This window comes from Malaclemys terrapin, chromosome 13, assembly GCF_027887155.1.
Source record: "Malaclemys terrapin pileata isolate rMalTer1 chromosome 13, rMalTer1.hap1, whole genome shotgun sequence".
Classification (NCBI taxonomy): Eukaryota; Metazoa; Chordata; order Testudines; family Emydidae; genus Malaclemys; species Malaclemys terrapin.
In genome coordinates this window covers 32,024,651-32,039,365 of record NC_071517.1, presented here as the reverse complement: position 1 = coordinate 32,039,365, position 14,715 = coordinate 32,024,651, and the positions used below count along the sequence as shown (strand labels likewise).

General features: G+C 45.2%; 1 protein-coding gene across 1 annotated transcript in view; it reads right to left on the bottom strand.

Moving 5' to 3' along the window:
- Positions 1-13,305: 13,305 nt before the first annotated feature.
- The window catches only part of LOC128848301 (butyrophilin subfamily 1 member A1-like), a 41,265-nt gene continuing 39,855 nt past the window's right edge, over positions 13,306-14,715 (bottom strand). The window contains exon 10 of the mRNA XM_054048213.1: positions 13,306-14,076. Coding sequence (XP_053904188.1) covers positions 13,517-14,076 — 560 coding nt within the window. The 3' untranslated portion in view covers positions 13,306-13,516. The remainder of the gene's footprint in view (positions 14,077-14,715) is intronic.

Genomic DNA, 14,715 nt, shown 5'->3' with positions numbered 1-14,715 from the left:
AGTTAGTTCTCGATGACGTTAATGGCAGGGTAGGCCCTGATGATTATGTTCAGTTACATTTAGAGAGCTGTAGTTTAACTAACCATTTGTTTTCGGTCAGAAGAACTAGGGATGAGCTGTCTGCTGAGGATTTCTTAAATCAGACCTTAAAGCTGCTACAGAGCAATAGAAAATTGTATGTCGATGGGATGTTGTGCCGCTTTGTGACAGTTCTAAAAAACAGGGGTGGGGGCGGTCATAGAGTTTTAAATTCTATCCTCAGTAGTCAAATCATCCATAAAAAGAGAATGTTTAGTAGACCTGACTTACACTGGTACTAATCTGTGTTTTGCAGGTGGGCTCTTGGTTGTCATGTCTGACCGTAAACCTACAGACGTGGAATTGTTAGCAGGGGTGAAAAAGTTGCATGAGAAACTGGGGTGGTCAGATCAAAAAAAAGTTATTCTCAGTGATGTAGCAACCTTTGTACAGCATTTAGGAGTCAACATACAGGTGGTGCTGTATGCGGAAAGGAGGATGGTTTTTTTTTTAAACGGGGGGCCAAGACTTTTTTTATCCTGTTGCACGATGAGCATTAATATGGGGTTCTGGATGTGAAAAAATTGTTCGGTGCAAAAAATTACCGTGAGTTTTGCCACACGGTGTACAGTCACGACCACTCTTGCAGGTATCGTTGCCACCTCTGCTTGAGCATAATGTGCTCGGACAGCATGGGCAGGTAGCTGAGGTGTCCTAGCTGTAGACTGTATTGTCGGTCAAAAAAGTGTTTAGACAGACATGTTGACTGTGCATCGAAAAAACAAGTTGAATGCCTGTCTAAAACTTTATGTGATCAGTTTCAGTCTTACGTGGACAAGCAGCACAGGTGTAAAGGGAGGTGCTGTAAGCAGTGTCAGAATTTGATCACCGGTGATGTAGAGAGCCACCAGTGTTTTATGGAAAGCATTAGAAAGCCCAAATCATCGGAAAAGTATATTTTTTATGACTTTGAATGCACGCAGGAGACTGGGTTGCACATGCCCAATTACATTTTTGCTATGTCCCTAAAGCTGGAAAAATCCTAGGAATTTAAGGGCGATGAGTGTCTTTCTATGTTTGTTAAGACCTTTATTGTCAAAGAGTTTCGGGACTACACGTTCCTAGCGCACATTTCCAAAGGTTATGATGTGTACTTCATTGTTAGATAGTTACTGAAGGGAAAGATGATCATAGAACTGATCACTCAGGGTAGTAAACTAATGTGTGTGGAAGTTAAGGCCCTGGGCATTCGTTTTATAGACTCTTTAAACTTTTTGCCCATGAAGCTTAGCAAGCTACCGCAGGCGATGGGGTTTGAAAGTTGCAATGGGTATTTTCCACATTTTTTTAACACTTTAGAAAATCAAAATTAGGTGGGCCCTATGCCCAGTGTGGAGCACTATGGTGTAGAAAGCATGATGCCCAGGGAGAAAGCAGAGTTTCTCGACTGGTATCGGGACCACAGATATGAGACGTTTCACTTGCAGAAAGAGCTCACGTATTACTGTCAGCAGGATGTCAACATTTTGAGACAGGCCTGTATCCTATACAGAAAAGTGATTCTGAAAATGACTGAGAAGGGAGATATAGTAGAGAGAGAACCTGGTAAATTCATGGAGATAAAACTGTGTATAGATCCATTCCGGTACATAATGCTGGCATCTGTCTGCATGGCTATGTACAGGTTTATGTTTTTGGAGCCTAACACGGTAGCTCTTCTCCCTCCAGACAACTACCACAGGCAGAAAAAGATATTCGACCCCATCTATTCAGTGGCTGATGTATACCTCTCACAAAGAAAATATACAGATACGGCATGCTTGACAGCGTCGGGAACAACAGGTAGGCCTCTACTTTTTAGACGGTTACGCCACTGTTGATGGGATACGCATGGCCGTTTAGTTTAATGGATGTTTTTTCCATGTCTGTGTCACCTGTTATTGTGAAAAAGCACAGAAACCTATGACGGGGACAACTTCTAGGTTTCTTTATTACAAGATGAAGCTCAAGACCAACTATCTGAAAAGACATGGTTATGTAGTGAGGAGCCTCTGGGAGCATGAGTGGGAGGTGATGATAGAAACAGACAGGGAGCTTGCAGGGTTTTTTTTCTCGTGCCTAGGGATGCTTTTTTTGGGGGGAGGACAAACGCTATCTGCCTGTATTACAAACCTAACCCAGGGGAAGAAATCCACTATTTTATCAGCCTGTACTCTTCCATAAACAAAACCAAAGAATATCCTATCAGACACCCCAATATAGTTTATGACAAATCTGGACCCCTTGCAAATTATTTTGGAATTGCAAAAGTTAAAGTGTACCTCCCCCCCCCCGCAAGGCCTTTTTTCCCCATTGTTACCTGTCAGAGTGAGTAGCAAGCTTATGTTCCCGCTATGCCGAACCTGTGCAGAAACCGAGCAGCGAGAGACATGCACCCATACTGACTAGGATAGGGCCATCCTGGGACTTGGTGCACGGTGGAATTGTACACGGCCATAGCGAAGGCTTATGCGGTGGCTAAAATCTATGAAATCTGGCATTTTAATTAAAAATCTGACAAACTCTTTTCAGAGTACATAAAATTACACCTCCGCCAGAAACAAGAGGCTTCAGGGTATCCCAGTTGGTGCACAGACGAAGAAAAACAAAATAAGTATGTTAATGATTTCTACCAGAAAGAAGGCGTGCGTTTACAGCAACACGAGATCAGGTTGAACCCCGCTAAACAACAAATCGCTAAACTGTTTTTAAATTCTCTGTGGGGTAAATTTGGCCAAAGAACAAACCTACCCAATACCAGCATTGTGAGAGACCCTGAAGAACTCTTTCAATACTTGTTTTCCCCCAATTACAAGGTTTCATCCTGCGAGCTTATTGACAATGAAACAGCATGCATATCTTGGAAGCACGCAAAAGACTGGTACTCAGTCTCTGGCAATACCAATGTCTTCATAGCCGGTTTCACCACCGCTTATGCCCGCTTAGAATTATAGAACCTCCTAGACAGGTTGCAAGAGACACTGACTTAGTGATATTTGTGAAAAGGTAGGGTGACTGGAATCTCCCTCTGGGGGATTATTTAGGGGACCTCACGAGCGAGATCCCACCAGATCAACATATCACCGAGCTTGTGTTGGCAGGCCCAAAAACATACAGGTATAAGCTGTCGGGAGGAAAGGCCTGTATGAAAGTCAAAGGGATTGCCCTGAACATAGCAAACTGTGAAAAGATCAACTTTGACAGTTTGAAAGATCTCGTCTTGGACTATTGCTCGGGCCTGCGAAGAAACACCTCGAAAAAGATAGAGGTGCAGTAGCCCTCTATCTTAAGGAACAAAAATCAGTGGCAAATAGAGACAAAAACCCTTAAGAAAACACAGAAAGTCGTTTACAACAAAAGGGTCCTAGGAGAAGGGTTTAAAACCCTGCCCTATGGTTTTTAACATGGATATGAGGTGGAAACACCCCTTTTCTGCAATTCTCGCAGGGCCTAGCAACTGTGGGAAAAGTTACTTTATAAAAATGTGTTGGATAATGTTGAACAAACATTGTCTGTTATGCCTGAGAACAGTGTGTGGTGTTACAGTTGTTGGCAACCTCTGTATAAAGAACTGCTCTGTAAATATCCCTTTATCAATTTTGTGGAGGGGCTGTCTGATACTTTTGAGGATGATTGTTCGTTTCCTACCAATAAAGTAAATATGATTATCGTAGATGATCTGATGAACTCTGCTTGTGAAAGTGATGAAATCGAGAAAGCCTTTACCAAGTACGTGCATCACATGAACCCGAGTATTATGTATATAGTTCAGAACTTATTTTGTCAGGGATCACTTGCACCTCTATGGAGCCTGATGAAGTCATCAGCTCAGCGCTGAGAAGAAAGCAGCAGTATAAAAGGCTGAACCAGGGACCAGGAAGGGGCCTCCACATAACTGCTGCTATCTTGTGATGCACGATACATGATAACACTGGTCTACAATTTTTGAGAAGTCGTCTGCTTCAGAGATAAAATGTGTTATTTATTATGTATTTTGATGTGCTGAATTCAAATATGACAATTAAAACAACTGATTGGCTACTGTTTCTAAGATATTTAAGTTTTTACATTTTATGTCTATGTATATTGTGTAGATAGTAGAGTTTTAATCATCAATTGTAAACCTAGGTCTTTTCATGTGTTTATGGTTGCTTTACATGATAATATTTCACCTGTCCTGTTTATGTAACACTTTAAATATCAGCAAAAGGGTTATATAAATAAAATTTATGATGAAACAAAAGGCAAAAAACTATTCAGTACATAGTTTAGTCCTATTCAGTGTCTTGGCTTGTCTCTTCTATTCATTAAATGGAGCATCTCTTGTCACTGTCCAGCAATAGTCTGCAAGCATTGATGGGCTCCATTTGCCCTGATAGCGTTTCTCCATTGTTGCAATGTCCTGGTGAAATCGCTCGCCGTGCTCGTCGCTCACTGCTCCGCAGTTCAGTGGAAAAAAATCTAGATGAGAGTGCAAAAAATGTATCTTTAGTGACATGTTGCAACCAAGGCTTTTGTATGCCTTGAGGAGGTTTTCCACCAACAACCTGTAGTTGTCTGCCTTGTTGTTTCCGAGAAAATTTATTGCCACTAAGTGGAAGGCTTTCCATGCCGTCTTTTCCTTGCCACGCAGTGCATGGTCAAATGCATCATCTTGAAGAAGTTCATGAATCTGAGGACCAACAAAGACACCTTCCTTTATCTTAGCTTCACTTAACCTTGGAAATTTTCCACGGAGGTACTTGAAAGCTGCTTGTGTTTTGTCAATGGCCTTGACAAAGTTCTTCATCAGACCCAGCTTGATGTGTGTAAGGGTGGTGTCAAGGCTGTATCCCCACTTTGAACTTTAGGGTACAAATGTGGGGGCCTGCATGAAAACTTCTAAGCTTAATACCAGCTTAGCTCTGGTCCGCTGCCACCATCCCAAAGCTAATTCCCTTCCCTGGGAAGCCTTGAGAAACCTATCACCAATTCCCTGGTGAATACAGATCCAAACCCCTTGGATCTAAAAACAAGGAAAAATCAATCAGGTTCTTAAAAAGAAGGCTTTTAATTAAAGAAAAAGGTAAAAATCATCTCAGTAAAATCAGTATGGAAAATAACTTTACAGGGTAATCAAACTTAAAGAGCTCAGAGGACCTCCCTCTAGCCTCAGGTTCAAAGTATAGCAAACAAAGATAAACACTCTAGTAAAAGGTACATTTACAAGTTGATACAACAAAGTAAAACTAAGACGCCTTGCCTGGCTATTTACTTACAAGTTTGAAATAGGAGAGACTTGTTTAGAAAGATGTGGAGAACCTGTATTGATGTCCGTTCGCTCTTGGGACTGAGAGGGACCAAACTCCCAAACAAAGAGCACAAACAAAAGCCTACTCCCCCCCCCCCCCAAGATTTGAAAGTATCTTGTCCCCTTATTGGTCGTTTGGGTCAGCTGCCAGCCAGGTTATCTGAGCTTCTTAACCCTTTACAGGGAAAAGGATTTTGGAGTCTCTGGCCAGGAGGGATTTTATAGTACTGTACACAGGACAGCTGTTACACCCTTCCCTTTATAGTTATGACAGGTGGTAACAAAATCTTCCTTGATTCAACAAGTGGTGGATGCTGAACACTTTTCCTCCCAGGCTCCAATGACTGTCAGAGTGGCCAATCTTTCTTGATGTAGTGGGAATCTCTTGCACGACTATCCCATTCGCAGAGAAAACAGCAGTACTTTGTGTATCCAGTCTGCAGACCAAGCAAGAGAGCAACAACCTTCAAATCGCCCACAAAGCTGCCACTGATGTTGGTCATAGTTTATGCACCTCAAAAGTTGTTTCATGTTGTCATAGGTTTCCTTCATATGGACTGCATGACCAACTAGAATTGATGGCAAAACATTACCATTATGCAGTAAAACAGCTTTAAGACTCGTCTTCGATGAATCAATCAACAGTCTCCACTCATCTGGATCGTGAACGATGTTGAGGGCTGCCATCACACCATCGATATTGTTGCAGGCTACAAGATCACCTTCCATGAAGAAGAATGGGACAAGATCCTCTTGACGGTCACGGAACATGGAAACCCTAACATCACCTGCCAGGAGATTCCACTGCTGTAGTCTGGAGCCCAACAGCTCTGCCTTACTCTTGGGTAGTTCCAAATCCCTGACAAGGTCATTCAGTTCACCTTGTGTTATGAGGTATGGTTCGGAGGAGGAGGATGGGAGAAAATGTGGGTCCTGTGACATTGATGGTTCAGGACCAGAAGTTTCATTCTCTTCCTCTTCCTCGTTTGACTCAAGTGAGAATGATTCTGGTGCATCAGGAACCGGCAGTCCTTCTCCGTGGGGTACTGGGCGTATAGCTGATGGAATGTTTGGATAATGCACAGTCCACTTTTTCTTCTTTGACACACCTTTCCCAACTGGAGGTACCATGCAGAAGTAACAATTGCTGGTATGATCTGTTGGCTCTCTCCAAATCATTGGCACTGCAAAAGGCATAGATTTCCTTTTCCTGTTCAACCACTGGCAAAGATTTGTTGCACAAGTGTTGCAACATATGTGTGGGGCCCACCTCTTGTCCTGATCTCCAATTTTGCAGCTAAAATAAAGGTGATAGGCTTTCTTAACCATAGTGGTTATACTGCAATTTTGTGATGCAAAACTCATTTCACCACAAACATAGCAGAAGTTATCTGCACTGTTCACACAAGTCAGCAGCGAACCAGCTGAGCGGCGAACAGCAGAGGCTAACAGAGGGAGTTTGCCTGGGAGTTCGCTTGGGGAGAGCTCACTGAGGCTTTCATCTACAGGTGTCTCTGAGTAGTTCCTGCAACAGTTGAGGAAGCTCTTCAGAGGACGGTGATATGGAAGGTGAGCGATCAGCTGTTGTAACCTGCACAGGTTGTGCCATGTTTGTCTTTCTTCCACAGGACAGAAGCGACTTTGTCTGTACAAAGTGCAAGCTGGTCTCCATATTGGAAAAGAAGGTTCGAGGGCTGGAGAAACGAGTATCAACTCTGCGTTGTATAAAGGAAAATGAAGATTTCCTGGACAGACGTCAGGAGATGCTTCTGCGGCCACAATGTTCTGAAGATTCAGAGCAGGTGCAGCAGGGACAGAAGGATTGTGAAGAGGTTTGGCAGCATGTGACCTCCAGAAGGAGAAAGAGGAGCGTCCATGCACCAGCAATGGAGATACAGGTGAGCAATCGTTTCCATGTTCTCTCTACAGGTACTAATGCGGAGAGTGGACTAGATGACCCATCTGAGGGAAGGGAGCAGAAGGAGACTCCACTGATTGGAAGGCAAAAGATGCACTGTCCTAGGGATGGGGGTTCCACGACCACCATTCCCAAGAGGAGGAGGAGGGTGGTGGTGGTTGGGGACTCCCTCCTCAGGAGGACTGAGTCATCTATCTGCCGCCCCGACTGGGAAAACCGAGAAGTCTGCTGCTTGCCAGGAGCTAGGATACACGATGTGACGGAGAGACTGCCGAAACTCATCAAGCCCTCGGATTGCTACCCCTTCCTGCTTCTCCACGTGGGCACCAATGATACTGCCAAGAATGACCTTGAGCGGATCACTGCAGACGATGTAGCTCTTGGAAGAAGGATAAAGGAGTTTGAGGCACAAGTGGTGTTCTCGTCCATCCTCCCTGTGCAAGGAAAAGGCCTGGGTAGAGACCGTCGAATCATGGAAGTCAACGAATGGCTACGCAGGTGGTGTCGGAGAGAAGGCTTTGGATTCTTCGACCATGGGGTGGTGTTCCAAGAAGGAGGAGTGCTATGCAGAGACGGGCTCCACCTAACGAAGAGAGGGAAGAGCATCTTCGCCAGCAGGCTGGCTAACCTAGTGAGGAGGGCTTTAAACTAGGTTCACCGGGAGAAGGAGACCAAAGCCCTGAGGTAAGTGGGGAAATGGGATCCTGGGAGGAAGCACAAGCAGGAAAGCACAAGAGGAGCGGACTCCTGTCTCATACTGAGAAAGAGGGACGATCGCTGAGTTATCTTAAGTGCCTATACACAAATGCAAGAAGCCTGGAAAACAAGCAGGGAGAAGTGGAAGTCCTAGCACAGTCAGGGAAACTATGATGTGATTGGAATAACAGAGACTTGGTGGGATAACTCACATGACTGGAGTACTGTCATGGATGGATATAAACTGTTCAGGAAGGACAGGCAGGGCAGAAAAGGTGGGGGAGTTGTATTGTATGTAAGAGAGGAGTTTGACTGCTCAGAGCTCCAGTATGAAACTGCAGAAAAACCTGAGAGTCTCTGGATAAAGTTGAGAAGTGTGAGCAACAAGGGTGATGTCGTGGTTGGAGTCTGCTATAGACCACCAGACCAGGGGGATGAGGTGGACGAGGCTTTCTTCTGGCAACTAGCAGAAGTTGCTAGATCGCAGGCACTGGTTCTCATGGGAGACTTCAATCACCCTGATATCTGCTGGGAGAGCAATACAGCGGTGCACAGACAATCCAGGAAGTTTTTGGAAAGTGTAGGGGACACTGGTGCAAGTGCTGGAGGAACCAACTAGGGGCAGAGCTTTTCTTGACCTGCTGCTCACAAACAGGGAAGAATTAGTAGGGGAAGCAAAAGTGGATGGGAACCTGGGAGGCAGTGTCCATGAGATGGTTGAGTTCAGGATCCTGACACAAGGAAGAAAGGAGAGCAGCAGAATATGGACCCTGGACTTCAGAAAAGCAGACTTTGACTCTCTCAGGGAACAGATGGGCAGGATCCCCTGGGAGAATAACATGAAGGGCAAAGGGGTCCAGGAGAGCTGGCTGTATTTTAAAGAATCCTTATTGCGGTTGCAGGAACAAACCATCCCGATGTGTAGAAAGAATAGTAAATATGGCTGGCGACCAGCTTGGCTAAACAGTGAAATCCTTGCTGATCTTAAACGCAAAAAAGAAGCTTACAAGAAGTGGAAGATGGGACAAATGACCAGGGAGGAGTACAAAAATATTGCTCAGGCATGCAGAAGTGAAATCAGGAAGGCCAAATCACACTTGGAGTTGCAGCTAGCAAGAGATGTTAAGAGTAACAAGAAGGGTTTCTTCAGGTATGTTAGCAACAAGAAGAAAGTCAAGGAAAGTGTGGGCCCCTTACTGACTGAGGGAGGCAACCTAGTGACCGAGGATGTGGAAAAAGCTAATGTACTCAATGCTTTTTTTGCCTCTGTCTTCACGAACAAGGTCAGCTCCCAGACTGCTGCACTTGGCAGCACAATATGCGGAGAAGGTGACCAGCCCTCTGTGGAGAAAGAAGTGGTTCGGGACTATTTAGAAAAACTGGACGTGCACAAGTCCATGGGGCTGGATGCGCTGCATCCGAGGGTGCTAAAGGAGTTGGCGGATGAGATTGCAGAGCCATTAGCCATTTTTTTTGAAAACTCATGGCGATCGGGGGAGGTCCCGGATGACTGGAAAAAGGCTAATGTAGTGCCCATCTTTAAAAAAGGGAAGAAGGAGGATCTGGGGAACTACAGGCCAGTCAGCCTCACCTCAGTCCCTGGAAAAATCATGGAGCAGGTCCTCAAGGAATCAATTATGAAACACTTAGAGGAGAGGAAAGTGATCAGGAACAGTCAGCATGGATTCACCAAGGGGAAGTCGTGCCTGACTAATCTAATTGCCCTCTATGATGAGATAACTGTCTCTGTGGATGAGGGGAAAGCAGTGGATGTGTTATTCCTTGACTTTAGCAAAGCTTTTGATACGGTCTCCCACAGTATTCTTGCCGCCAAGTTAAAGAAGTATGGGCTGGATGAATGGACTGTAAGGTGGATAGAAAGCTGACTGGATCATCGGGCTCAACGGGTAGTGATCAATGGGTCCATGTCTAGTTGGCAGCCAGTTTCAAGTGGAGTGCCCCAAGGGTCGGTCCTGGGGCCGGTTTTGTTTAATATCTTTATTAATGATCTGGAGGATGGTGTGGAGTGCACTCTCAGCACGTTTGCAGATGACACTAAACTAGGAGGCGTAGTAGATACACTAGAGGATAGGGATCGGATACAGAGGGACCTAGACAAATTAGAGGATTGGGCCAAAAAAAAACCTGATGAGGTTCAACAAGGACAGAGTCCTGCACTTAGGATGGAAGAATCCCATGCACTGCTACAGACTAGGGACCGAATGGCTAGGTAGCACTTCTGCAGAAAAGGACCTAGGGGTCACAGTGGACGAGAAGCTGGATATGAGTCAACAGTGTGCTCTTGTTGCCAAGAAGGCTAACGGCATTTTGGGCTGTATAAGTAGGGGCATTGCTAGCAGATCAAGGAACGTGATCGTTCCCCTTTATTCGACATTGGTGAGGCCTCATCTAGAATACTGTGTCCAGGTTTGGGCCCCACACTACAAGAAAGATGTGGAAAAATTGGAAAGAGTCCAGCGGAGGGCAACAAAAATGATTAGGGGTCTGGAGCACATGACTTATGAGGAGAGGCTGAGGGAACTGGGATTGTTTAGTCTCCAGAAGAGAAGAATGAGGGGGGATTTGATAGCAGCCTTCAATTACCTGAAGGGGGGTTCCAAAGAGGATGGAGCTCGGCTGTTCTCAGTGGTGGCAGATGACAGAACAAGGAGCAATGGTCTCAAGTTGCAGTGGGGGAGGTCCAGGTTGGATATTAGGAAACACTATTTCACTAGGAGGGTGGTGAAGCACTGGAATGCGTTACCTAGGGAGGCGGTGGAGTCTCGTTCCTTGGAGGTTTTTAAGGCCCGGCTTGACAAAGCCCTGGCTGGGATGACTTAGTTGGGAATTGGTCCTGCTTTGAGCAGGGGGTTGGACTAGATGACCTCTTGAGGTGCCTTCCAACCCTGATATTCTATGAGGCATCTCTGCTCACTTTGGCTAAACAGAAATGTGTCCCTCTGCAAAATCAAACACTGACAAATAAGAGAGCACGACATTGTATGATTTCTAGAGCTGATATAGGGCAATTTGTTCAGCAGAGTGACGTAAGCTCCGTTGTGATTGCATCATCCATGACTTCTAGGAATAACATGATGCAATTCATATCATGTATGACGCAATACCAGCTTCAGATTGCATCATTCATTGTTTTGCCTAAAAAGCAAATACTGTCCAAACCCAGTCATAGATGTATTCATAGATCCAGTCAAAGATGTATTTTAGTCATTTCTGGTTTAAATTGAGATCCCTTCCCTTTATAACTCACTTATCCTCCGCCATTCCCAAGTCAAGGGTCGTATATACTGACCCAATAGCATATCTTGAAAACTAGAGCCAATCAACAATTTTAAGCATCATTTTCGTTCTCAGTGACCCAGAATTAGTAAAGTTTGACTACATTTATTTCAGAAGCATTTTGCCTGTAGAGCAGTGCAATAGAGACACTTGGTGGAGGTTCCCTGGCAGACCGGAGGCTGCTTAATTCACACACAGGTCTGCCAGCCAGAGGTTGCAGGAACTGATGCAGGAGCCCATTCATAGTTAGAAATTTAAAAATGAACATTGCCAGAAATCTCTTAATGACACTTCATGCTATAAATTGTTAGTGACAATACACTTTTATGTCTTGTCAGATATGTTAATATACAACATAGTTTTTACTATTTGCCAACATATTTTCCCATGTAATAACACAATAAGACTGAATAAAAACCACAGTAATTACACATAATTCAGTGAGAAATAGGGAAAGGAACGCAGATATTTCTGAAGGAAATTTTAGGGAAAAATTATCTATTTTTAGATTAAAATTTCCCTGTGTTAAAAACTAGGAAAAGCAGATAGCTTCAGCAGCCCATGCCACCTAGACACCAGCAGACTGGATAAAAACACAAATGAATCCATCACAAGATAATTTTAGGGTATTTATTTTCAAATAAGGTATGTTTAGGGCACAAATAAATTTTCAAAACTGAATTATTACATTGAAAATGTTCATAACGCATCACGTTTAAAACAAAAAGTAGTCCTAGCAATGCCATGTGATGTGCCTCCCCTCAGACTCTGCTGACCTAGCTCTTCAGGAAATGAGGTTCAATGGCTAATTTCAAGGAATTAGACCAATCAGTCACTATTTGTACACAGCATTCCAGAAGATGGTGGACAGAACCCAGAGGGACTGAGATGAATTTCCTGGAGCAACTTTATTTTCTTTGTACTCTAAACCTCACATGACAACAAAATATCACCCTTTCAACTGATTTATGGCCGAGAAGAAAGGTTTCCCAAAAAAGCTTCACCAAATTTCATGTTATGGCCATTAAGTGGCAGCATCTTTACTACAATTAAGTTAATTTGTGATGATTCAGTAAAGGAATACACCCCCTTCTCTATTTTTTTTTACCAAAATACATTTGTTTCATCCTTAGAACCACAAACATGAAGAGCCCGGCACATTGAAATCAACAGTGAACACTGACAGTACATTGGCTGAAAATAATATTTCTAAAGAAAAATAAACTAAAAAGAGGATATTGTAGAAGTGATTTCTATATATAGGAAGATAATATTTGAGGTTCGGGACTATGTTTTGTTAATTGATGTGAGAACAAGAAAGGAAGGATCATGTCTTGATTACCGATTATATGTAGCTAGAAAGTTAAAAATCACATGAATTAATGCTGACAGAAATTCAAAGACTATTTTATAATCTTAAATATATTGTTTAATTAATTCTACAGTTTTTTTACCTATTCGTTTTCAAAGTTGTAGTGCAGGAGGTATGTGCCCAGCCTTCCAGAGAAAACCAATCGAGGCAATAAAGAGAGAGAGCAAGAAAGCAAGAGCAATTGCACATGTGTGTAGTTGTTATATTTATGACACATGTACATTCTAACTGAATAATCCAGTCTGACAGTTTTTAATAATTATTTTGATAAGATAAATATTTTGGATTTCCTGAAATGACACAGTTGAAATACAAATGATGCTATGGAGAGAAGTTAAACCTCAATATAGATTTGAGGGAAAAATTAAAAAAAATGTAAATAATTCAATTTCTAAAAATATGCTTGTTTCTGAAATACTGTTGAAATGTAAATGTTTTTGTTTACAATAACAACATTTTCTAATTTAGAATAATCATTTGTTTTTAATATTTTGCATTGAGATTTCACAGGGGTAGAAATTCTGATAGGAGTGAATGATCCCCGTCCATCACCATCTGCTACGCCGGGCAGGAGACAGGGAAAGGGAAGGGCAGCAAAACCCACTAGCTGTCTGGCAGTATTTCTTACCAGCATCACCCTGTGCCAGGGGTGGAGCAAACACATGAGGAGGGGGAAGCTGTCTGGTTCCTTCCAGCAAGTGGGTCCCATTCACCCAGCCTGGGCTGGGGTTGCCAGGTGTCCGGTTTTCTACTCCAGCTGAAAAGGGAAACTGGCAGCGTCTGGTCAGCACAAAACATCCAGTTGCTGCAGTAACCGGCCCCCACCACCGGGGGGCAGAAGAGCAGTGGCGCTGGGCGGGGCCAGTCTGTGCCGCGGGTGTCGCTGTCAGGGACAGAGATTCCCTCCGGCCTGAGCTGGGACCGGGCAGATGATCAGGGGAGCCGCGTTTGTACCATCAGCGTTGTTAGAGGGACAGAAATAAGGGCGGAGCGTCCCGGAGAAGGTGTCAGTGAAAGTGAAGAGATGGGACCTGTCAGTCACATTGTAAAACGAGACCTCGCCCGCCTCATAGTCCAGGAAAATCCCCACCCGGCTGGGCCTGACGCTCACGGGGAGGAGGGTCCTGGGGGAGGTGCTGGCCGTGTATTCCCCACCCCTCAGCCACATGGCCCAGTATCCATTCCCAGGCCAGAGTGTGCTCTCCCCCTTCCTTTCCACAGATTCCCTACAAACCCCCAGAGCCCAGTCAGTCTTGTCTCCCACCTCCACCTCCCAGTAACGCCGCCCGCCCGCGAACCCCTCAGTGCCCAGGACAATGGCATATTTCTCAAATCTCTCAGGCTTGTTGGGCAGATCCTGTCGTTTGTCTCCATATCTCACACGTTTCCGATCCTCAGACAGGACTAGCCAGGGATTTGCTGTGCCTGGATCCAGAGTCACGTCCACTGGGGAGAGAGTCACAGAGTCAGTGCTGAGGGCAGGGGCTGGTCGCTGGGATCAAAGGGAAATTAACCTGTGTCCCTGTTAATCACTGTGCGGGGGGGAGGTGGTTGTTGCCTGAGCAGAGTCAGGGCCCATCTGCCTGTGAGGAAATGGCAGACACCGGGGGAGGGGGTGGGAAGGTGTTAGTGGGGGAGGGGAGGGGAGGGCAGACATGGGATGGGGGAGGGGACAGCTTGATGCTGGGAGAGGAAATGGGAGGGGCAGGAGATGGAGCAGAGGGGGGCAGGCACAAGGGCAATGGGGGGGCAAGAGGATCTGGAACCAGGAGGGCGGGGGAGTGAAGGGGGGCAGGTTCGAAGGGGCTGCAGGGGGTGAGGAATGGGGCAAAGGGAGGGGAGGGGCAGACACAAGTGCAAGGGGGGACAAGGGAAGGGGCGGGCACCAGGAGGACAGGGGCGGGGGAAGGGAAGAGCAGGTTCCAGGAGGTGAGGGGAGGGGTGGGTGCCAGGAGAGAAGAAGGGGACAGACCCCAGGGGCACAGGAAAGCAAGGGAAGGGTCGGGCACCAGGGGCACAGGGGTGTGAGGGAATAGGGGGAGCTCCAATGGGGTGGGAAGGAGGGGAGGAGGAGTGGGGCAGGTA